The sequence below is a fragment of the Grus americana genome, chromosome 15, assembly GCF_028858705.1.
Source record: "Grus americana isolate bGruAme1 chromosome 15, bGruAme1.mat, whole genome shotgun sequence".
NCBI lineage: Eukaryota > Metazoa > Chordata > Aves > Gruiformes > Gruidae > Grus > Grus americana.
In genome coordinates, this window is record NC_072866.1 from 15925328 (window position 1) to 15949058 (window position 23731).

At 37.8% G+C, this 23731-nt stretch overlaps 2 protein-coding genes across 3 annotated transcripts in view; both read right to left on the reverse strand.

Annotated features, from left to right (window-relative positions):
* VWA3A (von Willebrand factor A domain containing 3A) overlaps nucleotides 1–17163 on the reverse strand; it is a 40801-nt gene extending 23638 nt beyond the window's left edge. For both annotated transcript variants that reach the window (XM_054843478.1, XM_054843479.1), the window contains exons 1-18: nucleotides 17097–17163; nucleotides 16255–16335; nucleotides 15921–16041; nucleotides 15218–15342; nucleotides 15066–15140; nucleotides 13629–13683; nucleotides 12748–12846; nucleotides 11582–11688; nucleotides 11169–11294; nucleotides 9776–9884; nucleotides 8558–8623; nucleotides 7956–8081; nucleotides 6857–6995; nucleotides 6664–6767; nucleotides 6337–6417; nucleotides 2725–2819; nucleotides 1451–1570; nucleotides 490–564 (exon numbers count right to left, since the gene is read on the reverse strand). In XM_054843478.1, the coding sequence (XP_054699453.1) occupies nucleotides 490–564; nucleotides 1451–1570; nucleotides 2725–2819; nucleotides 6337–6417; nucleotides 6664–6767; nucleotides 6857–6995; nucleotides 7956–8081; nucleotides 8558–8623; nucleotides 9776–9884; nucleotides 11169–11294; nucleotides 11582–11688; nucleotides 12748–12846; nucleotides 13629–13683; nucleotides 15066–15140; nucleotides 15218–15342; nucleotides 15921–16041; nucleotides 16255–16319 (1688 nt within the window). In that variant the 5' untranslated portion in view covers nucleotides 16320–16335; nucleotides 17097–17163. The remainder of the gene's footprint in view (nucleotides 1–489; nucleotides 565–1450; nucleotides 1571–2724; nucleotides 2820–6336; nucleotides 6418–6663; nucleotides 6768–6856; nucleotides 6996–7955; nucleotides 8082–8557; nucleotides 8624–9775; nucleotides 9885–11168; nucleotides 11295–11581; nucleotides 11689–12747; nucleotides 12847–13628; nucleotides 13684–15065; nucleotides 15141–15217; nucleotides 15343–15920; nucleotides 16042–16254; nucleotides 16336–17096) is intronic.
* A 144-nt stretch (nucleotides 17164–17307) lies between these two features.
* Nucleotides 17308–23731, reverse strand: part of MOSMO (modulator of smoothened) — a 30207-nt gene continuing 23783 nt past the window's right edge. The window contains exon 3 of the mRNA XM_054843323.1: nucleotides 17308–21280. Coding sequence (XP_054699298.1) covers nucleotides 21096–21280 — 185 coding nt within the window. The 3' untranslated portion in view covers nucleotides 17308–21095. The remainder of the gene's footprint in view (nucleotides 21281–23731) is intronic.

Here is a 23731-nt window from a genome sequence, read left to right on the forward strand (position 1 = left end):
AATTCTTGCTTAGTTCTATGTGGGAAAGTTATAATATAGTAGAACTTAACAGGAATAAAAATGAAGCCACAGAGGTATAATGAAACCACTGAGTGTATGACTCCACAAACAGAAACTTAGGATTTATTGCCAGTGTTATGGGGGGAAAAAAACCATAATTTAGCGTTCAGATCCCACTTGAATTCGAAGCAGTTTTCAATTCTTTATGTAACCTCTGCATTTCTTAAACAGACATTTCTGTATCTGTGTACATATATATTCTGTATACAAAGTCACCAAGACATCAAACTTTATAATGCTGTTTTCACAACAAACCATCATGAAAAATCATTGTAGAACAGTTCATGGCAACCTATTTTTGTAATATGATAAACTTATCAATTTTCTTAATTGTTTACAATGCTGTTTAAATCTGTTTCTCTGTTTTATCTGTTTCATGGTACCTATGACCACTGAATTCAGACGTACGGGAAAGTTATTTGATCCTACCTCCAAGCATTTTGTAAGTTTTCTGGTTGGGAAGGAACCAGTTCCAGCTGCCAAGGCACAACATCACTCCCAAATCTTTCATGGAAAGATAACAGCAATTTATTTTCAGATTATACTTTAGAACAAGCAAAAAGATAGAATAAATTCACTGAAAACAAAAAATCTCATTTGGGGTATTACAGATGTAAAATTGCATGATGCTAATTATTTTCTATTTCAAACCATTTAACTATTCACACTTATCCATCACTCAGGAGCTGTCAGATTTTCAAGGCAGTGGGTCAAACCACATTTTTCTTTCCTGAACAAGATCCCAAGTGAGCTGGTAAAAGCTCAGCGGAAGGATTGCCACAAAAAAGCCCCAACCTTCAGACACTGCCTGTATCTCTCTTGTGAGGTAAGGGCTCTATTCTCCCACCAGGTTTGGACCTCCATGAGCTGCTGTCTCTTGCTTTTACCTGCCAGTGAAAACCCTGCCCAGCTGCTGTTCAGTGCTGCGCCATGTTTCTGACTACCAGTCTTGAGTACAGAATTTTAATACTATTACTTATTAAAAAAGTATTGGACTTGCTGTAAAATTTAAAGGGTGTTCTCAGTTACGGTACCTGAGACACCAAAATCCTCTTCCAGTAAGTTTCTGACATGTGAATTAATACCGTTATGAACAATATAGCAGGATGAGAATTTGTTACAGGTAAGATGCAGTTCCAGTGAGCCTCACACCCCAAAGAGTGATTTTTAATTACTAATTTAGTTACTAATCTGGTCTCTGTACATCTGATCCATGCACTTAACCAATAACGACAAATCAGTGCCATTCTTGCAATTACTTCCTCAGAAAACGTTAAATACAATTAAAAAAAATCTAAAGTATGTCCATTAATAACTACAAGCTCTCAGCACACCTCTTTCATTGCAATGCATTACAATTATTTTTAAAAAATCTTAAATAGTTGCTTACGCTATAATATTGAAGTAATCCTTATCTGACATTTGTTCCTCAAGTAAAAGTCGCAAAGCATGTTGGATATGGATGATGTACATAGAGTTTGTCACTGATACATCAACAAGTATAACCACCCTATATAAGAAATACGTTATTCATAAAAAAAAAAAAATCTTATTTAATTACATGTTCTTATCTTCGCTGTACTCTAACTTTCCAGGGAAAGTATCTTCTAGCTATATATTAAAATGTATAAACACCGAATCTATATTTTAAAAAAATCTGCAAAACATAAGGTCAGATTTAAAAAAATATAGTAACAATAACAGAAAATTTTATCTTTCTTAAGCTATGCAATAATCAGGATACTGCCACACACAGTGCCATAATGGCTGTTGAACCCTGAAAAGGTCCTCTTTCTTCTCTGTACTTGAATATCCAAAACACGCCTGAAACATGTGTATGTTATCCAATGAGAAGAGCAGCTGGATAGTTCATTGTCCTTTCCCCAGCCATCATTCCAGGAACACATGTAGTATTACTCCAAAGATAAATGGTAAGTTTTCTCCCAGCAAGTCAGGGACAGACTGGTTGCTCAGGTATGGACTGACTGATGTTATCTGACACATCACCTGTTTTGAGAAAAAGCATTAACGATGACCTTCTTCAGTACGGTCCATATTAAGTCTTGCTTGTAGAGACAGTGCAGGATGGTTTCAGTTAATGGACAGGGGATATCTTGGGAGCAGTGGTTATGAAAAGAATCTTAGGTTTTTTTACTGTATCTGCACTGACATTTGTAACCTGGTGCTAGAATGCACAGAAGGTAGTTGGTAGGTCAAATCTCATCTTCTGATAAGAACCCACGAGAAGCTGTGCAGAAAAACTCTAGGCGTAAATACTAATAGCATGGGTTTGGAAAGCCGACTATAAACACTGCCTTTAGCCAGAAACATCAGGTTCTGTTTATGTGTGATTTAAGACCGAACATTCCCCAAAGGCTGACTTGCTAGGTAAATTTAAAAGTCTCATCCTGTCTCATGGAAATTGCAGTTTTGTGTTGACCAATGATCACTGGATTAATTAAATTCACTGGATCATTAAAAAAGCTGAATATCAATATCTGTTTTTGAAAGTGGATTGCTTCCACTGGTCATATCTGCAACTGTTGTCTCTACATCTGACTATTTTCTATCCTGTATTCCTTGGTGCTGCCTTACACACAAAGCAAAGGCTGGCAAACTAGAACCATCACCAGTACACAAAAAAGGGCTATCAAAGTATGATACCTCCTTTCACAAACACTTCCCCATATTCTTCTGCTAGCAAGAGACAGCCAGTCAATTCGTTTCTCATAGATTCCTACCATTTCAGCAAGGAGTTTCTACGGATAAAATACAGAAAATTTATGTTCAAAATTAAAAGTTCAAGTCAGTCTTTTATTGCCAAATGCTTAATGCATTTGGCTGTAACATGACAACATAGTAATAAAAAAACCTAATCATTTTCATTCATTTTGACAGAAGCATTTCACTCTTAGTAAAGATAAGAGAATATAGTCCATGAGAAAAACATACAATGATAAAAAAGCAGGAAAGGGTCTAAAGGTCTAAACTCTCCTCTTTTCCCCTTGCTAGTGTGTTCCAAAATAGCGGTCAGGCATTTTAGAAAAAAGAAAAAAAAATACTTCAAAAATACAGTTTTGGCAAGCTTACCATTTCTTCAATAGCATTTTTAGGCAGTGTTCATAACAAAACACATCATTTAAAATAAAGACAGTATTTTCAAACAGAAATCATTAACACAGTATCAATTTGAAGACATCAGGCAATTTGTCCAAACTCTATAGAACGTGACCTTTGCAAGCATATGTATGCATGATATGTATATATTATTTACATGTTATATACATTATATGTCCTTTTGACCAAGGAGGAAATCCTCAAGAATCACTACTGATACAAGTGTGTGTGTGTGTGTATATACATATGTATCACTACTTCTTCCACACTAAAAAGAGTGAAGGAAGTCCTCAAAGATCCTCAATACCCCATACAGTGTAAATGTTCTCCTGGTGTGCCAGTAGTTTCAAGGTTATCTTTATAGCAGTATCACCATGGCAAACATCCAAAAATCCTAACATCTCCGACCTCATAGTGTTCTTAATTCATCTTTAAGCTTAAGGAGAAAACTGTATAGCAGCCTTGCTATCATCTTGAAGAAAGTCTGGCAACTATCAGGCTGAAGGCAAATGCAAAGCAGCACGGTAAGTTTGTGCAGCCAGTTCGAAAGGTGAATGTAAGGGATGGCAGAGAGCAGAGTGCAACGTAGCTCAAGGCAGATAGAAGGAAAGGTAAGAAGATAGATAGAGTGTTGTCTTAGACACTGATGTTATCTGTTCTTTAAATTGAATGGCCAGCCTGTTGTGCTTAACACAATTTCAGTTGTGCTTAACACAAATTAACATGTCTTGGAATAAAAAGCTACTCTGACTTGAGACAATGCAATCAATACTTAATGCAAATCTATTATCTGTAAGGTATTTTACTGTTCTTGAATTCATCAGTGACACCATCTACAGTATTGTTTGTAAGCTCTCTTTTAAAGCTTCCCTTTAGACAGACACCAAAGCCATTGCCACCTGTATAGTGCAAAACTAATTTACTTGCTAAAAAGTTACCCAAAGTAAAATTCACGTATATTACCAGAGACTCAGCCACTGAGATATCCTCTTGTTTTGCCACTCAATTACAATTTAGGGTACCACGCATGCCATCCAAAAGACACAGTTACCTGGCCTACTTTCCATCTGCCGTATTTATCACCAACATCTATCCCTCTGTCTCTGTGGGCCAGAGTACATAGCTGGATGTTTTTCTACTTTTAGTATTGTCAAATCATTTTTACTGACCCCTTAAATCTTCCAAGGCAAACTCCACATTGCTTTCTAAGGAAATTACTGGGATCTCTCAAGGCCTGAAAGACCATTGAGAAACAGCCTTTATACATATAGTTACAGACTAGAAGGCATGGAGTAGGGATAAGTATTACACAGATTTCTCAAATTAGATGGGTCAATCTGTATCATTGGACAAATCTACTTTTTTCTGAACTCTAGCCAGCTTTCTGAGCCTAGGTAACAGAGTGTGCTCAACCTTCTTGAACCCTTTCATGGAAATAGTTTCCCACTAATTTGCTGCTAACTAATAGCAAATAAGACTTAAAAGCTTCCATTGTCTGATTGCTACTTTTTGCCTCAGGATGAGAGCAGTTCTTGTCTTGCTCCTACTGTAGAATGTCGAGCTCTAGATCTGAAAGCACTGGGTGTCTCTGCTCATCATACCATGTAGCACGATGACACAATCCTCTTGTTTTTTCCCAGGACTCAAACCCTTCCACAGTATTTCACCTCACATACTGAGCTGCAAAACAAAAGCTGCAGCATCCACTGTCCACATATGCCCAGCTAAGCCTGAAGAGTGTAGTTTGCTCATATCATGCTCACTTTGGAAGGAGAAAAAAAAAACAAACCCACAAGCCTCCATGCAAGCTGTAGATGAAGGAGACAAACTAGAATAACTTAGGAGAATGTGGTTTGCAGCACTATGCTAGCACAATTTTCAGAATTCACATTAAGTATAAAGAACAGTTGAGCATATCCTAAAACATGAAATACAAATACCCAGCTTCTACTGACACTTTAGAGTAAAGCAAAAGTATGACAACTGTCTATAAAGCAAGTAGAAATAATTTCTGCTTTCTGACTCGTAAAAAAAGGTTGGTTATGCTGAAAACATTTCAGGACAAAAATAATTTGTCCTTGACATTTCACATCAGCAAAACCATATTCTGTCTAAACGCATGGCAAAAGTGTGTAGGAACACCATCAAGGCTACAATGCTACTCTTAGTAAAAGTGTCACTTCAGAGTGAAGTACTTCTGATGTGACCATTGCAGAATATTACCATTTGGCAATCATGAAGAACTTATGAGATTTGGATCTCATCATTTTACAATAGAGACTACTGGCTACTTCCCATGTGGAAAGGGTGAAGGATTCACAATGAAAAGTCTAACGTGATGTCTATGATCATCTGATTCAGATGCTGAATTCAGAATACAGTCCAAGTCCTACTGGGCTCTCTATATGGATTGTACTACATTACTGGTCTTAAGGTGTTATAGCAAGGTTTCAAACAGAAGGAGAGTGGGTGCTGGATGCTGTAGGATCCACCCCAAACTACACAAGAGAAAGAAACTCTCATATAGATACACATCTGAGGGTCTAAGTTGCCATGATAGGAAGATGCTCTGATTTGCTGCTATGTGATGTGCCTTTGCACATACTTTCATATCACACAACATCTTTCAAGTCATGCAACAATCATCCAAGCTTGCTCTGACACTACTTCCTAGAATGTTCCTGCTATGCCTTGAGTCCTTCTTGGTCTAGCCAGTAACAATTAGACTTTCTTCTTCACAAAACTTGTTTGACTTTCAAAGAGAGAAAACAAAATACAAACCTTTTTTTTCAAATGGTTAAACCAAGATGAAACGGGACAGTTCTGTTAACGCAAGCAGGAGTACTCTATTGTGTTGTATCCTTTCAATGTACGGGCTAAAGGATTCATACATACATGTGTAAAATAATGTAAATTCATTCTTACACACAGATAACAAAATACACACTGCTGTATTTATGAGCAGCACTGACAGGCTCTTTCTCTTGCTTAGCCTCCTTCCTCACTACCATAAGATTCTGGATCCCAAGTCTAATGAGATCACTGCAGACAGCTGTCTGCACATGAATCCTTGCAGTACTTATTTAACAGGACATTTAATGTGGAATAATTAGACGGTAATCTAGCCCTGACAAGGCCATATCACTATAGACAACTCACCTGATAGTTGTATAATGCTGGCAGGTCAACGTGGATATTTTTCACAGTTCCATCATACCATTCAAACTGCACCATTGCTTTCTAGAAGGATAAATAATACAGTTCTGTGTTTACAGAAGCATATATAAGCTACGCTAACATGGAATTCCTCCCTGAATCACTCTTAAGAATAGTGTAAGTATCTGATTTGAATCTACAACTCCAATTTCAGTTAAAGTCTGTAGAATTTCACTACTTTTAAAGTACTGATTTTAATTAGAAAAATGTAGCAATAGAAAGAAAAAAAAAGAAAAAAAAAAAGAAAAAGAAAGGGTGCCCATCACTTACCTCATGCAGAGTTGAGGATACTGTTTTTTTAAGAATAGGTACAAATTCTTCCACAGGAGAGAAAGCATTGGGTGCCAAAACTTGATAAAGGTTTAACTTTTTAGCTATAGCAAGGAACAAAGAAACGAAATAAAACACATGCTCTGTCTTTAATTCATGTTTCATACCTGTTAAGCTTTTCTTTCTGTGCTACCTTTCAATCCATTTGTCTTTAACCAGTCTGTTGAGGTTTTGGCTAGGACGCATGGTGTTTGAATAACTAATGGTCCTTCATGCTTTGGAGATTTTGGTAAGAAGTTAGAAGGTGCTGTATTTGCAAATTCTGTGGAAACCTGAAATGGATTTTAAGAAAAACTCTTGCAAGTTTTAGCATAATTTTTTTTGTACCCTCAATCCTAAATATCCAGGATGGAGTATTAGTTTTACTTACGTTCACCAAAGCGCTGGGATTTCAACAAGCAAAACACTTTGAAAATAGCTATCATTGGTTCTTCTAAAAATGGGGTTTGGGGAACAATGTTCCATTAACTTCACTGTGCTTGCCACAATGCAAAAACTCACAGGGAAATTAAAACATCATGGTTATACATACTGGCATGAAAACAGCCAATCATTTCTCTGAGAGAAGTAAGGAGGAAAAGGATCTTCATCACACACAGATCAAATCTTGACTGCTCCATTTTCTACCTGCACTGAGCACGGAGTCAAATGACCCACATTCTACCTTCATTCACACCAATGGAAACAAGTCAACAAAAACTCCTACAGGGCACTAGTATTCCTTTATTTCAAAAAAAAGGTAAAAAGCCACAAAAAATAGAAACATTACCAAGACAATTGTTACAGAACAAATGGTGCCAAATCCTCTTAAGATAGGACCACCACAGAGACAGATGTGTAACAGACAGCCTGTAACTTCCTAACTTCAACACTAGTATTAGATATAGACAAGACCTTACGATTTTGCAACTGATTTAAGTTTAATCACGTGAACATGCATACAGTTAGGCTAGTGATTCTCTTAGATTTCTGTTATGATCATGGTACAAAGTTCTTTTCATTCCATTTTGGTTGGTTTATAAACTTGCTGCATTTTGGAGAACATCTAGCAAAATGTCTCCTTTACTGGTTTTGGCCTTAATTTGCTCTTACAATGGATGGCCAATACATAATATTCTAAGTTCACTTATCAAATTACCTGATTAATCATATAAATGTTTTTCATATTGTGAACACTAAAAAATTTCTACCCTGATACTTCCAAGTACGTCTGAAAATAAAAAGATACATACATCTGCTATTCTACTAACAAGTGAGCCACCAATTCTTCTTTGAAAAGTGTGTTTGATGCTCTTGAGTAGGTCCTTAGCCTTCTGGGATTCCTGAAGTAGCAGATGAAAATCACTGCTATCAAAATTCTGTACATAAAAAAAAACAAAGGGGGGAAAAAATAAGTTAACTGCTATCCAAACACCAACCAAACTCAGCTTTCTTCCTTTGATGTGCATACATCTATACAAGACTGCCTGGCATAGCAGAACTGAGTGTAAATATATCTAATGCACTGCATATAAGTTATTCATCATTTTATAAACAAGACGTTATTTTATTATTTTGAATCAGTCTACAAGAAGCCACTGCTTTCATCCTATTCATCAGCTTTAAGTCAGTGAAAAATATCGGCAAAATTTATTGTGCCTTTAGGAAAGCATTTTTAGTTGCAGAAAGAATTACCACAGGTTTATTGACCACATCCTCAGCACTTCTATGACAGAGACTTTCAGCACCAGGCCTTGCTATAAACTTCTACTCAGATGATAATTAGTTTACCTTCTCAAAATGAAGAATCATCAAAAAGAGAGAAAAACGCTTTGCCTCTCTAGCTGTCACCTACCTCTCCCTTTGAAGAGTAGCAATGATAACAGCCTCTTACAGCTTCTGCAAGGTGCTTTAGAACTGCCTACATATATAAATAGGGAAAAAAATAGTTATTTTGATTTGGTAGTCTCTTTTGATAGCATGGGTTGTTGGTATTCAATTCTCAATTAGAGGTAGAATCTTTGAGGTACACGTAGTAAGACAGCCAAAGTAATTATGTTTCCACTGTTTTCTTACCAGCCTTATTTTAGTATGGCTGAAAAGCTAACTCAGTACAGAAATTTACAAAACAGGCAACAAGGATCAAGTTTATTCACCTTGTGTTCAAGTGCCAGTTGCTTTCTCTTCCTTTGAAGGCAGGCTGGTGCTAGTCAGATCAAAGTCTACAAGTATAAAGATTAGACTGCTCTTCCCCTGCCCACAATTACTTCTTAACCTTTGCTGCTTTTTTCAACTCTGCCACCTCCTTCTCTCCTACTATCTACCACTGCAATCCTTCTCTCCACGACCACAATACCCTTACTGCATCTAATCTTATCTTCAAACCAGGATTTCAATCGTGTCCTCCCTGTCACTTAAGTCACTAAATGCCTTAGGGTTAAGCTTAAACAAGCAGTCAACACCTAAACCCAAGTTCCTATGCAGAAGCAACCAAAAGTAACTGCTTAGCCTTCTGTCCTCCTCCTCCTTCAGGCAGTCACTGCTAACATCCAAACCATTGCCCATGAACACTAATTTGAGCAGGGCTGCTAGGTCTTGCACTGATGCAATTCCATACAGAAATATTCCTATCCCAGAGACTGCCATACTCATATGATCTCATTCTCAAGTCCCTGCCTTTCTCCTATGATCCCTCTCTCTACGCACTTGTCCTTACTGCAGTATTGCCTACCTGAAGTCCTCTATTTTTCTGCTTTCACCTGTAAAAGACCTCTTAGCCCCAAAGTCTTCACTGTAAACACACAGGATGATTATCTGGAAATAATTGTTTCCCTTCAGCTGCCAAGCCTGTCAATGCCACTTGGTTGCCACTTCTCGCTTTGGTATGAACCAGGATGAATGCTCCAAACAAATTTTTTCATGTGTACAAATCTAAAGAATATAAAACTCTAGATCAAGAACTCTTGAATGAGCAGGTTAGCTTCCCCACAAGTTTATGAGAGAAGACGTTGCACCTCAACAGGAAACAAATGACAGGACACTTAAGGAACTAAGTATTAACATGATTACTTACAACAGAAGCAGGATTGCTGCAATCATATGTAACAGCATGAGTCTGCAGTTTTCTCCCCAGCATACACTGCTGAGCATAGTCAGACAGTATTTCCAAAGACTGATCAGGGCTGATATAAATAAATAAGGGAAAAAAAATAGTATGAACAATGGCACTAATCAAGTGGAGAAAAAAGGCCATACTGAAGAAGACAGGGAAGAAAAATGAGTGGGAAAGAAATAAAAAAAAAATCACAGGAATGTAATCCAATTCTTCAGCATAACTTGACCTCTTCTCCCTCTTTCAACAATTACTGAGGTACCACTACTGAGGTTTGGTTCCATTTTGAAAACCTGAATAATAATAAAAGCACTAAGATTCTATTCCAGTTCATAACAGCTTGTGGATGAAATGTTCTGAATTATTCCTTGCTAGCCCTAGAAGGTAAAAATCAGGAATTGTGGTTTTGCCCCGTGACAAACTGCAATAGAAAAGTTTTCAACTCAGATCTTCAACTGTATGTAAAGATGTCCATTGTCTTCCAAAGGCACCAGAGAAAGTAAAACTTTGCTTTGTGTTTAGAACTCAGCGACCCACACAGCTTTCATTCCCTGAGTTTTGTTGGTTCTTCACGGCTAGTGAAAACCTTTCCTTCCAGCTACACTTCTGCCAGGGACAGAAATTAAACAAGTTTTCACTTGCACATACTAAAAGCTTTTCCTTTCTGTTCAAAGCAAACCTAAACAAAACCTGGAACCTTTTAACTGAACACTGTGTTCAGTAAGTTAGCTGACATATGATCTCAATCACTCTATATATCAAGCTTGCCAAGCTTATACCATGCTTTTTTAAAAATACATTAAAATACGGTGAATAAATTAGGAATACAATAACACTCCTAGAATCCTTACTGTAGTCTTTTTCTTGTAATCCTGACTCCAGTCCTGCAAGTTTTCAAATGATGACAGTAGAATTGCAGAATTTAAGTCCATAATATATCTAATCTAATCAGACATTTTAAGCTTTCCATCAACACCAAGATGACAGAGAGAAAACTATCTTTGAATGCTTAATGCTATTTTACATGAAAATCTAGCTCATCATCTAATCTTCCCAGAGGTGTGGACCCTTTCACTGACATCCTTAATGATGCTGAAGGATTTTTATTTATGTAACCTTAGAGCTAGAAGACTCTCAATGGATTCTGCAAAGGAAAACGTAGCTTCGTATCAGAAAAGAGAAGATTTATAAATAGTTAAAAAAAAAAGAAATAAAGGAATTCAGTGTCATGAACTAAACCCACATAAAACCTGGATCTTAAATTTTCCATTTATTTTTGTATCGAGTTCAGATTTTTGTACCAATTCTGTATCCAGGTTAAAGCTGGTTGTTAGGACAGATAAAAAAAATTTACCAGCTTCCTACAATAAGAACCAGAGAATTCAGTTCTTTCATCATAAGGACGTGTTTTAAGGCTTTCAGCAAATTGCAGCCTTGACCGGGCTCTAGCTGTTGTATCCACTGTCTTGCTTCATGTAGCCTAGGGGGGGGAAAGAAAGGAATAAGTACACTTAATGTACAGGTGCTAAATAAGATAGATCATGAAGATTACTACAAGCCACAGGAGCTGCTAAAATATTTTATGCATGAACAACCAGCTTGAAATCATTGACTGCACTTAAAATTCACTGATTTTTTTTTCCCATCTTACAAATCACTGCAGGCACAAGATGAAAACCACTATTTATTATCTACAAGAGATCGCTCTAATTAAATTGAAACCTTCTTTGAAACGCCTTTATTTTTCAGAGAAGTGAACTTACTTACACACGAACATTGATGGTTTTTGGACTCTCCCACAGAGGTGAAATTTCTGTACTGAATGAGAGGCAGTACAATTGCTTCTTATAACATAGCTGTTCATCTATTAAGCACTAATAAATAAAAAATTGTTAATGCATTACTATCCATGCTGCTTCTAGTAGGGTTATTATGTAAAACAATGAAAATAGTAATTTCCTAAAAATAGTTGACAGCGATATTTTCAGCTACCACAGAGAAAAGCTTCCAAAAAAAGTCATACAGACTGAAATATTTGATAAGGAGCACAGAGACAAAACCTGCAAACCTATGGTAATCCAAGCAATTTGTTAGTGGGGCAGGAGACAGGGAATATTTGTTGTACTGGTATCAGTTTTTCTCTTCAGCTGACGAGCACATGAAACAACATACTGATCTAGAATGGGCAAATTCACCCACCAAGCAATTACTAAAAAATGTTTAATACATATTCATGGATAGGGCTAAATAATAGTTCAGGTATTAAGGCTAAGCGGACTATGTGGAAATTGAGTTTTCTTGAAGAAGTTTTAATTAAAACACACAAATGAAAACTGCAGATAATATAAATTGATTTTACATAATTTCTGAATGCAGAAAGTTAAATTTTACAAAGTTTCAAAGTTAGATAGTAAACCAGCTACATTATATCTTCCCTCCTTACTAAAAAAGTTTTATAAAACTGAAGAGCATAATAAAGGACAAGTTTATTTTGGGACTTCAGGAAGCGATTAACTCACCAAGGTTCTGACTGAAATTGTGAAGTGTGCCTTGTTTTGACAAAACATAAAGGCATAAGGAAACTATATTTGCTATAAATAGCTCTATGTACAACTTGGTTCTAGCTCTAACAGCTGTTTCTGTCAGGCAAGCATATTCCATAGAGAATGCTGGTACAAGAACTGAGAAATTTCCAAATATTAAGGAAAGTTTTATTACTATTATTCTAGCACACACTGGAGTTTGTTTGGATCTAGACATTAACAAAGACTACACTTTCAAAGATATCTAAAACATAGTTTTCTACAACAGAAAACTTTTATTGCATATTATGAATTTAAGCAGATTTTCCTCTACTTAGTTCTTGGCTTGTAGTTACACAAAAGCTTGATTAGTATGTTGTAATTGCCAAAGTTCACTTTATTATTACTTGCCAAAAGGTCCTTCTGAAAATCCAGTAGTCTAGGACCATAAGTCATATGAGACACATCAACCGCAAGTCCAACTTTGGTTCCTTTAATAAGGCCAAACACCTTAAAAGAGAAAAGTCATTGTAAATACTAAGCTTATCTAAGGTTTAAAAATGTTACTGTTTATTCTGTACAATACATTTTAAAAATCAATTATTAGGTATTTATTTTCACTTCAGGCTTTTTAACACAAAGATGACACTGACAAACTCAAAGGGAAAAAAAAAAAAGCAAAAAAAAAAGCAAAAAAAAAAAAAAGCCTACTGGCTCCCAGTTTATCCTTACCAGTGAATCATACTCCCTCCTTCCCAAGACAACATATTCATTATTTGAGAGGATAAAAAAAAATAACTTTGTCTACAGCATCTCCTTCAGGTTAAATCGAGCAACTTTGTGGAAGCTAGATTTTGGAACGCTACTTCTTTCTCTATGCCCTTTGAGGGGGTGTTATGCCCCTTTCCTGTTCCTGAGCAGGAATCACAATAAGTTATTAACTAGCTGTGCAAGAGAGGGCACAATGGACAAGACAGCTCCACTCCAGTCAGAGGTTAAGCTCAGCATCGTCTGCTCCCATTTAAATCCTGCTGAGAGGTCCTGATGATTAAGACTGCTAAGAGAAAGAAAAAGACTAGATCTAGAAAGCAGAAAGCCGCACACCAATGAAAGATCAAGAAAAACAATCCATTGTCAAGATAAGTATCACTGCAGATGATGTGTAACTCACAGTAAATCATGAAAATACGTAAGCTTGCTGGAAGCCACTTTTCACTAGTATTCAAAAGTTAATTTATTCTTTAATGCCATATACAGTTCCATTTAAAAATATACTGCAAAGTTAAAGTTACCTTTCTGCTGTCCTGCAACAGCCACTGAATTCGCTGCTGATAAAGTTCAATCACTCTGACAAAAGGCATAGCACACATTTAGCTAAGGCATTCTCTTGCATTGTGTATCAATGTAACAATCAGCCATTTGTCTTCATCACATCCTTTTTCTCACAGATGCAAAATCTGTGAGAAACACTATTTAAAAATACTGTTTTCAGTGTTCTCATACAACCGGTGGTTGCAGGGCTAACATTTAAATACTTCTTCCCCTAAAGCTGTTTGACTGATTAAATATGTAGCTATCTGAAAAAGCAGATTACTGAAATGTTTTCTCATCAGTTACTCGCTTTTTCTGTTCAGAGATATCCCATGTGTATGTGTGAACAACAGAAGCTCAGGCAAAGCTGAGTTTAGTTCTTCACACACAGGTTATTGTCAGGAGGTGTATTTAATACAAACTACACTACTGTTTAAGACACTCATGAAATATAATCTTGTGACTAAAAAGCGGCACACTCACTGAAGTGCTGGACTAACTGCAGAACAATTTTCAACAACTGGATTTCAAAATAGGTATAACCTGAGGTAAAACAAAGTGCTCACTGTCCTCTAAAACTGTTTTACTTTAACTTATTTTTAGTATCATGTGCATAGTTTTTACAATTTGGTGATAAGAAACTTTAAATCAACATTGTAAAGGGGGAAAAACTTTTTGCTTTTCCAAAACACAAAAGCTACTTCTTTTTTAAACCAGATTTGCAGACAGTTTGCTTAGATGGCGCAAGGCCCAAGTACTGAAGGTGGACCTTCTGAAGGTTCTGGATCTTTGTGACTGACACAGTGAGGTATGCTGAAGTAGTTGCACTCCTCAGAAGAGTCTCACAAGTATTGTGAAAACCAGCAAAAACATTGCAATTACTCTACAGCTTATTGAACCTATTGTTTTCCTCAATTTCAGTTTCCTTGATTTCATACATTTAAAATTCACTTAGATAACTTTTAACTTCCATGTCATGATTAGATCCATGACTTGAAACTAATCCAAGTTACAGTAAACATAACCCACAACTACGCAGCATTACCTGTGAAAACCCAACCATTCACTAGCTGCCTTTCTAAAATGAGCTATCTGCTTCAAAACTGGTTGATAGGCATCTTCATTAAAAAAAAATTTAAAAACTCAGTTGTATTGACATATAATTATCATCTACCCTAAATCTCAGCAGAACAGAAACTGTTCAAAACCTGGTTGACAGGCATCTTCATTAAAAAAATCTCAGCTGTATTGACAAATAATTATTACCTACCCTAAATGTCAGCAGAAAGGATTTAATGCTGAGATACTCTGAAGTTCCCAGAGATAACAAAGTAAGATTTAAGGCAGTACCTGTAATCATGGGAATGGGGATATAGAATCAGTTACACGTCAAAACCATAAACACGATGGATACTTACTCAGAAAGTCTGGACTCAAAATCGGTAACTGTCTCTTCTGTAAACTCTATCTCTTCAACATCATTTCTTGAATTCCTGGAACACTATGCATAATTAGCATCAGAGATGCCACAAATTAGGACTAACTAAAGAAAGGGTGGCGTTGCACTTACAAAATAATATTGCCTTCATTTATCAGATGCTCTAATGTTAATTGCAAGGATTCTAAACTGTAGTTTCTTAGCCATTCTTCTGTGGTTTGCACCTTTTTAGACTGTATTTTCTTCATTTCTGCTCTCTATAGATGAAATGAAAAAATTAAATGCAGTATGAGAAATGAAATGTGCTGTTCAAATGCGACAAAAATTTAAGCCCTAAGAATGGCTGCTGGTAGGCAGTGCATATCCAGGAACAACAGAATTTTAGGTACTGGCATACTCTTTTGGATGTGGGATGCAAAAGAAAAGAAAGTTTCATAATATCCTCAGATTGTGAGCTAAAGGAAGGGGAAGGAGACAGGGAGGAAGATAAGAAATAGGAGAGTTTAGTAAAAGAAATACTCCAGTGATTTACCAGAGTGGAAGAAAAATTAAGCGTCTCCAAAACCCACCTCACAGAGTTTGAAGGGGTATACATTGTCTTCTGCTTTTCTAAAGAAAAATGCAGTATCAACAGTTGATCTACCTTTATTGTTTTGTCCCATTTGTTCACAGGCAGATTCACTTCTGCAGAGAAACTATACATAGTTTCAAATTGTCTGTGTGTATATGCAAACATATGGAAGGAAACCTATCAAGTGTCTATTCCCCACCCTGTATTTATAGTAGGTACATGTTACTTTTCTAGATGCTCCATTTAGCAGGAAAACTCGCCTACCAACACATCTTGTGTCTTGTTGATATGTGTTACCAGCAACCCATTATCTGGTCCTAGACGAGACATAGTAAAATCTTGACATGATGGATGATCACCCTGTAGACCGGATTTTGTTGTCACCCTACAAGACAATGAATCTTACTGGATGACTTCATTACCCATATTCCTGTATTGCCATAAAGTCTTTACAAGTTGTTTCTGTAGCACTGGTTTATATTTTGGCATTTGTTTACACATTTCATTTGATATATGATAAATCTTTTGAAGGCACACAGTACATAGTTTATACAAGCTACAGTTCTTTACATCTACTTATGAAGTCCAGTATCCTTACCCAACTTTTTCCAAAAACTGATCATTGTCCAACAACTGAGCCATTTTCCTGATGTGTGTATCCATTATATGAAGACTTTGCCTTGTTAAAAAAAACCCATAACACCAAAAAGATGTAAGTATTAGAGTAAAAAGCTTAAATCCTCAGGAATATAGATTTAAAAAGGTATTAATATTGTCAGCAACCTATATGACAATTACATTGCATGTGGGACAACAGCAAATTAAAAAACAGCTGCAAAGAGAAGTTACAATTATCCATCTACAGAAAACACATTTAGGAATTATTCTGCAAGAGCTATTTCTTAAGGGATTTTATGCAGTTAATTATACGTATGCACAGCTGCTGGGAGACCAGCCTCACAGCTCAACCAGAAAAAAACATTAACCGAAGTAAAACCCAGAGCTCTACAGGTGCGTGTGAGCCGCGGCGGGGGCAAGGGAACAGGCAGCTGGAGACAGCCGGGCACCGAGACGCGGGGATGGAGCCTCTCTTCACCTCACGGGGGAAAGGCCCCTCAGCCCCCTGCCCCGCGCCCTCCCGTCCCTCAAGCCTCTCCTCACCTCACGGGGGAAAGGCCCCTCAGCTCCCCCGACCCCGCGCCCTCCCGTCCCTCAAGCCTCTCCTCACCTCACGGAGGAAAGGCCCCTCAGCTCCCCCGACTCCGCGCCGTCCCGTCCCCTGACTCACCTCACAGGGGAAAAGCTCCCCGTTCCTTGTCCTCCCACCCCACCCCACCCCACCCGGGCACGTCTCGAAATCCCGGGCGGCCACCGCACCGATAACAGGGATCCTCCAAAACCCCTCAGCATCATCAGGCCAAGGCACCTCCCGGCACTCACCCGCCGGATACCGGCGGCGCGGATGGTCCCGGAGCCGCCCAGGCCCCGCTGCGAGCGGCGGCACCGCCGTGTTACGGCGTTGCCGGTGGAGACGGGGCGGCCCCAGCGGCGGCGCGCGGGAGGAGCCGCCTCCACTTGCCGCTGCCTGAGGGCGAACAGACACCTGCGCGCGAGGGGCGGGGCCGGTTCCAGTCAGCGCAGCCGGGGTCAATCGCTTTAGTAGACAATTTATTTCGATAAACTTGCTCAATAACAAAAATACAAGTGAAGAAAATTATGTTCATTTTATACAGTTTGTATTAACATTTGTTCGGAAATCATTAATTGAAAAATGTTCTAACCAATTAGAAAACAATCCTCAGTCAAGGCCGGAGCGGGGGACGCAGACGGTCAGGCCTGGAGCGGTGAGCGACGCGACGCCCAGGCAGGACAACCCGCTTGCAGACACCATTTCCTTCATTATTTTCATCCTTCACAAAGGTTTTAAAGGACAGCTTTCATATTTATTTGTGTGTGTGTGTGTGTTGGGGCAAACAGTAATCTACAGTTGTGTTCTGAAGTGGTTAAACAACGGCTCTGAAACACAGGTATGACAGGAGGGCCCCAACCTGGTGGCTTTACTTCAGCCAGAGGACGGGGCTTGTGGTGTTGCACAGCATCTTCAGGAAGCTGGCATCACTTGCCAGCAAGATTAACAACAGAAAAATGATGTTAAATGGTTAGCCTGGTGCGCTCAGGGAAGCACACCCTCCCCAGGTCTGAGACAAACAGCTTCCAGGCGATTATTTCAGCTGAGCTCAACAATAAGGTTTATACAGACAAATTAACTAGTTTTCCTCCTGAAGGTATTTTACATTTCCCATCTTACATTTTGTTAGCCAAATAAATGACAAAGTGTGCACAAATTACATTATGATGGGACATCAAACCTTTGGGGGAATTTTTAAGCAAAAGAGTAAACAAGAATCTCTAGTGATGTATGAAGCGAGCTGTCCTTCAAAAAGTTAAAAATAACGGCTGGCAGAATCAGAAAAGTTTATGTAAACACTCAACACAAATATGGGATTACCTTTGGAGAAGATTCATATGAAAACATTTGCTTTTCATGAACTGAAAAAGTCTACAGATGTTTAGGCATGTTCAATACGAACTTCCTGTAGTTTAAAACAAATCTTGTGCAAATAAAACCTATAAATAGTCTTCAGCAGATTTTACAGTGATGCTCTTAGGTATGAAAAGAATGCACACAACTTTAAAACAAAAGTAACAGACATAAGTTTGACAAATGATTGCACCATAAAACAGTGTTTTATATATACAGTTTACAAGATATGATTTTCTGCTATAAATTAATACTGTACTATATAGTACTTAGTGACCTTATTAAAAGCAACTGTTGACAGCTGTCTCTTCAATTACTGAGGGTTTTTTTTTTTTAAATGCAGATGGCTGCATCTATTTCTGGACTTAAAATGCTCAAATATTTAATCAAACAATCTATTCATTAAATCCCTGCTATCATTTAATAATTCATAGCAATAGCACTGATAGATAAATTTCCAGCCAGCCAGCCACAGACTGGGTATGCTCCAAGATAAGTGTTTATATTTTTTTATTAAATGATGATCCATTTAATCTAAGCCTAAATTCACTGTATACATGATGTTACTATAACTGAAATAAGCGGGGGGGGGGGGGGGGAGACATCTTAGCAGCTGAGAAACTCCTCCCTCTGTGTTCCAGTTACAAAAATCTCCTAGAACTATTTACAAGAATGACATTTTTGAAAAAAAGAAGAGCTGCTATTTCCACCCCCCCCCCCAACGTAATTTGTGATCTAAGTTTTAGTGAATACTTCAGCTTAGGATACAGCAGTGATAACACCAAAAATTTAGACGCACATGCAGCAGCTGAATGCTGCATTTTATCTTCACCAACTTCACTGGGGACCTCAGACTACCCATGCAGATGAAGGCTTAAATTAGAAACTGAATTATATTTAAACCATTACTTCCAAGTAGATGCCTGGCTGTATTTACAGATTAGCATACTTTAGAAAAATTTAGTGTTCTATAAACACTCCCTTCTACCTGTGAGTGAGCTGACTGGAAAACGAGTCACTTATAGACCATTCCAGTGACAAGTTTGTTGAAAAATGTCAAAAGAAAAAATACGTAATTCAGCAAATAACCTTTTGTATTAAAATACCTTGGGAGGGGGAGAGGGAAGAGGTGGAGGAGGAGAAGGACTGAGACCCACTAGAGTCTGAATGGCACACAGTTAAAAGAATTGTGCAAACTGTCTTATTTTCAAAAACTTAAGCTTATCTGATAAGTGATTATTTTGGAAACTGCTGATTACATTTTAACAACCACCTCATTCTAAAATACACTTTCACTAACATTTTAGAAAAATGTCTATTTAGTGATGCAGTTGTTCTAATAAGCTCAATGAAACAACATTTGAAACATACAATTTTCTTGTTTTCCTAATGAATCTCAGGTAAACCACATACTAACTGGAACATAAATACTTGTAGTGCAGGCAGCTTTCCTGGGACACTAACCACAATTTTACTTGCTGCAAGGTTAGACTGAGTGGTGAATTATGACATCTATGGATTCAAAGGTTTATCCTTGTGCTGAAAAATAAAACTACCTTTAGTGAGAAATATTTACTCCAAATTTGGGTGGCCCTTAAGTCCACATTTAAAATAACAACTTTAGTAAACAAGGCATATATTATTTAAACAATTATATTGCTCATTTTTTTTGTAAAGATGAATTAATACTCAAATGAAAATAAGTTCATCCATCTTTCCAGTGGAATAGTGTTTGCATTACTTTAAACATTGCATTTTACATGTGCTAGAGAAATGCTTATGTATGGTAAAATGCTGTGCTTGAACATGTATGAATGCTAATGTAACAATGCAGTAGAAAAAGAGACTTTCTGTACAACAGTTGCTAATAATTTAAATAGTGTCAGTTTCCCAAAATTAGGATTTTAAGGTATGACATGATCTCACCTTCTACCCTCATATACAAATAAATTACCATAAAAAGAATTTTAGCTTAACTTAAAATTGCACCTAGAAAGGCATGGGATCGTTTGTACCTATTACAAAAACTGTTAAAATCAAGGGCTGCTACAAAGAATGAGGTAAACTGAAGACTCTCAGCTATGTGGCCTTCAGAGAAATGGCTTTTTTCTATTGAGTTCTAGTTTTGCACACCACAGTGTTTTGCTAGCAAAGCGTTCTGAGTTCTTTTCCAGGAACCATTTGTGTGTATATACATATATATACATATATGTGTATATACACACGCACACACATACACACACACTGTATACTGCATCAGCAAAATATATATATATTTATATATATATTTATATAAATATAAGGAAGAGATCCCCCTCTAAAATGTTCCTTAGTGTTTTTCTAGAGCTTCTGGGGGAGGAGGGGATGTATGTCTTCTTGCTGTTACATACATTTAGAGAACATGTTTTGATCTATTGGCTTCTTGGTGCAGTAATGCAAGATTGATCCACGTTGGTGCCAAAGGCTTTGCTCAACAGAAGGAAGATGTAAAATACTAATCTCCTAAACAGCGAGGCCAGCCTCACTTGAATTCCTCTGCAACCCTCTGGTCTACCACAAAGTTCATAAATACTTTGACTTCCAAATCGTTAGACGTTAAAAACAGGAACAGTACAGTAACATGGGCATTATGCTTCTCAGTGTAAAGCATTCTTCACTAGTTCCTATCACAGTGCAGACCTGACTGCATTAAATATGCTCAGGAGATTAGTCAGCGTTGTCTGTATTTGGTTATGGGAAAGGCTCTCTTTTTTTTCATCCAAAGTGCATAGTGAGAACAAGTCAAAGCATTCCTCTTTTCAGTAAGTGTTTGATAGTCTGGTCTAGGCATCCTCCTGAGAATGCAATTCTGATGTCCTGCTCTTTTCCAAAATAAAGTCCTGCAGTTCGGACATTCATCAGCCAGGTAAACAAACTTTGCCAGCAAATAGAAGTCCCACTATTGTAAAGAAAATGGATAAGACAAACAGTACATACGAAGACCCAACCACTGTGTTATTGGGTAATTTATACGGTTGACCTCCAACTTCATTGATGTAAAATCCTATTGGAAATATTAGGGCTGCCATACAGAATAGAATCACTGCAAAGAGAAGAGAAAAGAAAACATAGTCACTGCTGTGTTAAAATCAAAATATTTACCCGTTCATAGAGCAGTCCAGAAAAGCAAGTCAAGTATTCTGACCAAACTGAAGAGCTGAGATATCCCACTACCTAACTCGCTTGAAATGACTGAGTAGGCTTTATCTTGCTTTTAAAACGTTCCTCATCTACTGGTGATCCCCACCAGAACACCAGCTGCTCCCTGCTTTCCGAAACACACGAAGCAGCTTTCGCAGCTACCGCCAGGATCAGCCTTTCTTTCAGCTGACGATGCTGAGCAGGAAAAAACCCACATCTTCCACTAGAGGAAGCTCGTGTCTCACAGCCAAATAACAGCACCAGCGGATCATCTTTTAAAGGGGAGAAAAAATGCACAAACAAAAACCATATGGCAACTGCGTAGTTACTACATTCCTGCTCAGTGCTACCTCGTTAGGACATCTATTAAAACAAAACCAAAGAACCGGCAACCAGACGTTAAACATTAAATAAGCTAGAAGCTTTTAATCTATGTGATTATTGGTCCATGTAATTCAACATTACACAATCTAATACTTAAAGAACATTTCCCTTTTTTTCATTGTATCTTAACCAACAGCCGGTCCATCTGAGCAGAGAAAGCGTGGGTATGTGTTTCTTGTGCCGATCTGTGTAAGCGCGGAAGAGCTGTATACTTGAGCGGTCCAGAAAACAGTGGTTGATGTGTGATCAGTAGCACAACATACAATTAGTAACAGTTTGAACAATATTCTGAGGATGAGTCACATTATCGTAACTCAGCACGCTTCCTATTACATCCAGTTTGTCCCTGACAAGCATTCCAGTTATTTACAAAATTTCTTTTATATTTTAACAATAACACACTTATAGGAAATAGCTTTAGGATTCTGAACACAACCTGCACTTTCAAGATTACAATCTCCTTTATTACATTCAAGAACTACACAGCTGGAAAAGTCCTGATGGCCTCATGGATATGGTTGAAGAATAGATCTTTATCCCTGTCTACCAAGGCACTGCTCTTTGAGGTGTATTGTACACACAAGCACCAGTGCTCCTGGGTATGAGATGTGCTAGCGGCACTGTGCACCAAGTGGAGTGTGTGTCCAGCGTCTCCTTGTGTTCCTGCCCAAGGACAGCTGGGTGCAGGTACGTCCACTCTCCCTCGGGTCACAGCAGGAGAAAAAATAAATTCTGGCAGTGTGCAGAATGCTGATGTGCATGCACATTTCAAACATTTACTACAGAAGTAACCAGCCGTCTTTTCTCTTCCACTGTGCTTACACACAGCGCATGTGTTCCGCTGTGAGGGTGTCCAAGCAATTTTCTTAGTGTGGTCTGAACTTTTAGTCTACTGAAATTCATCAAAGTCTCTGTCAGATTAGGAAGCCTGGCAAAGGAATTATGGTAAAGTTTTAAAAAGTCATTAAGAAAAGACTGCATGATAAATTTATTTTAAAAAAAAGAAGAAATTAAGGAGAAAATCCAATGTATGAAGCGCTCAGTTAACTTAGCGTGTATTCTTTTAGAAGGAGCTTTGTAAGGTAGAGGATAGGAATTTCTTATACAAGCTGTAACTCTCCCAAATGTAACTCTCTGTATCTGTTAATATCAACTCAGTGAATTTCCAGCAACATTTCCAGCAACCCATAAAGAACTTCTCCCTCAAGAGTACTTGCTTTTGATTTCAAATTCTTCCTTGGGTAGGGATATTTGCAGAAAAGACACTTAATGACTAAATTTATATTAACAAAAATATTTAGGTAACAAACCACAGTCATTTCTAGTCTGCTTCTGGATGGTGGCTGTCAAGAAAAAAGAACTAGTTCCTGTTTTGAGCATCCAATGACAACTTCAAAAAATCCAGGATATAGTGTATTAAAAGATGGAAAAAAGCTATGGTCTAATCTTTGGAGGGCTCATTGTAGTACCTGCTTGCCTCTTTAGAGATGCATAACATAGAAAGGAGCACCCAATACAAATCTTTGCTAACTCAGGAAGCACTTTATTTGCTGGGCAACACCAGGGATAGATGTTTGCAGGACAGCTACTGTTAGTTAAGAATGTGATTATTCTGCCCCATTTTTACTTGCATTCCAAAAAGCAAGTCCATTATACTCATGAACATTTAAATCCTCAGGAAAAAAGAATAACAGACTCTCTGGTAACTGATGGAAAAAAGGTAGAAATACAATTTTTCTGTCCAGCATCTCCTCCCTTGATACATCTCAGAGAAGCACCCAATTCAGTGGTAGCAGACACAGAATTAATTCCCTTTCTAGCTGTAGCAGATGGTCAGAGACCTGAATCTGTGTAAGATGTAAACAGACAAGTTTCTGTGCAGCAAAACCACCAATGGCTGGGGAAGGATGCAAATGCTGTGCTAGTAAACGATCTCTCAGGTGTATTCTTTTAGAAGCGTATCCAGGAA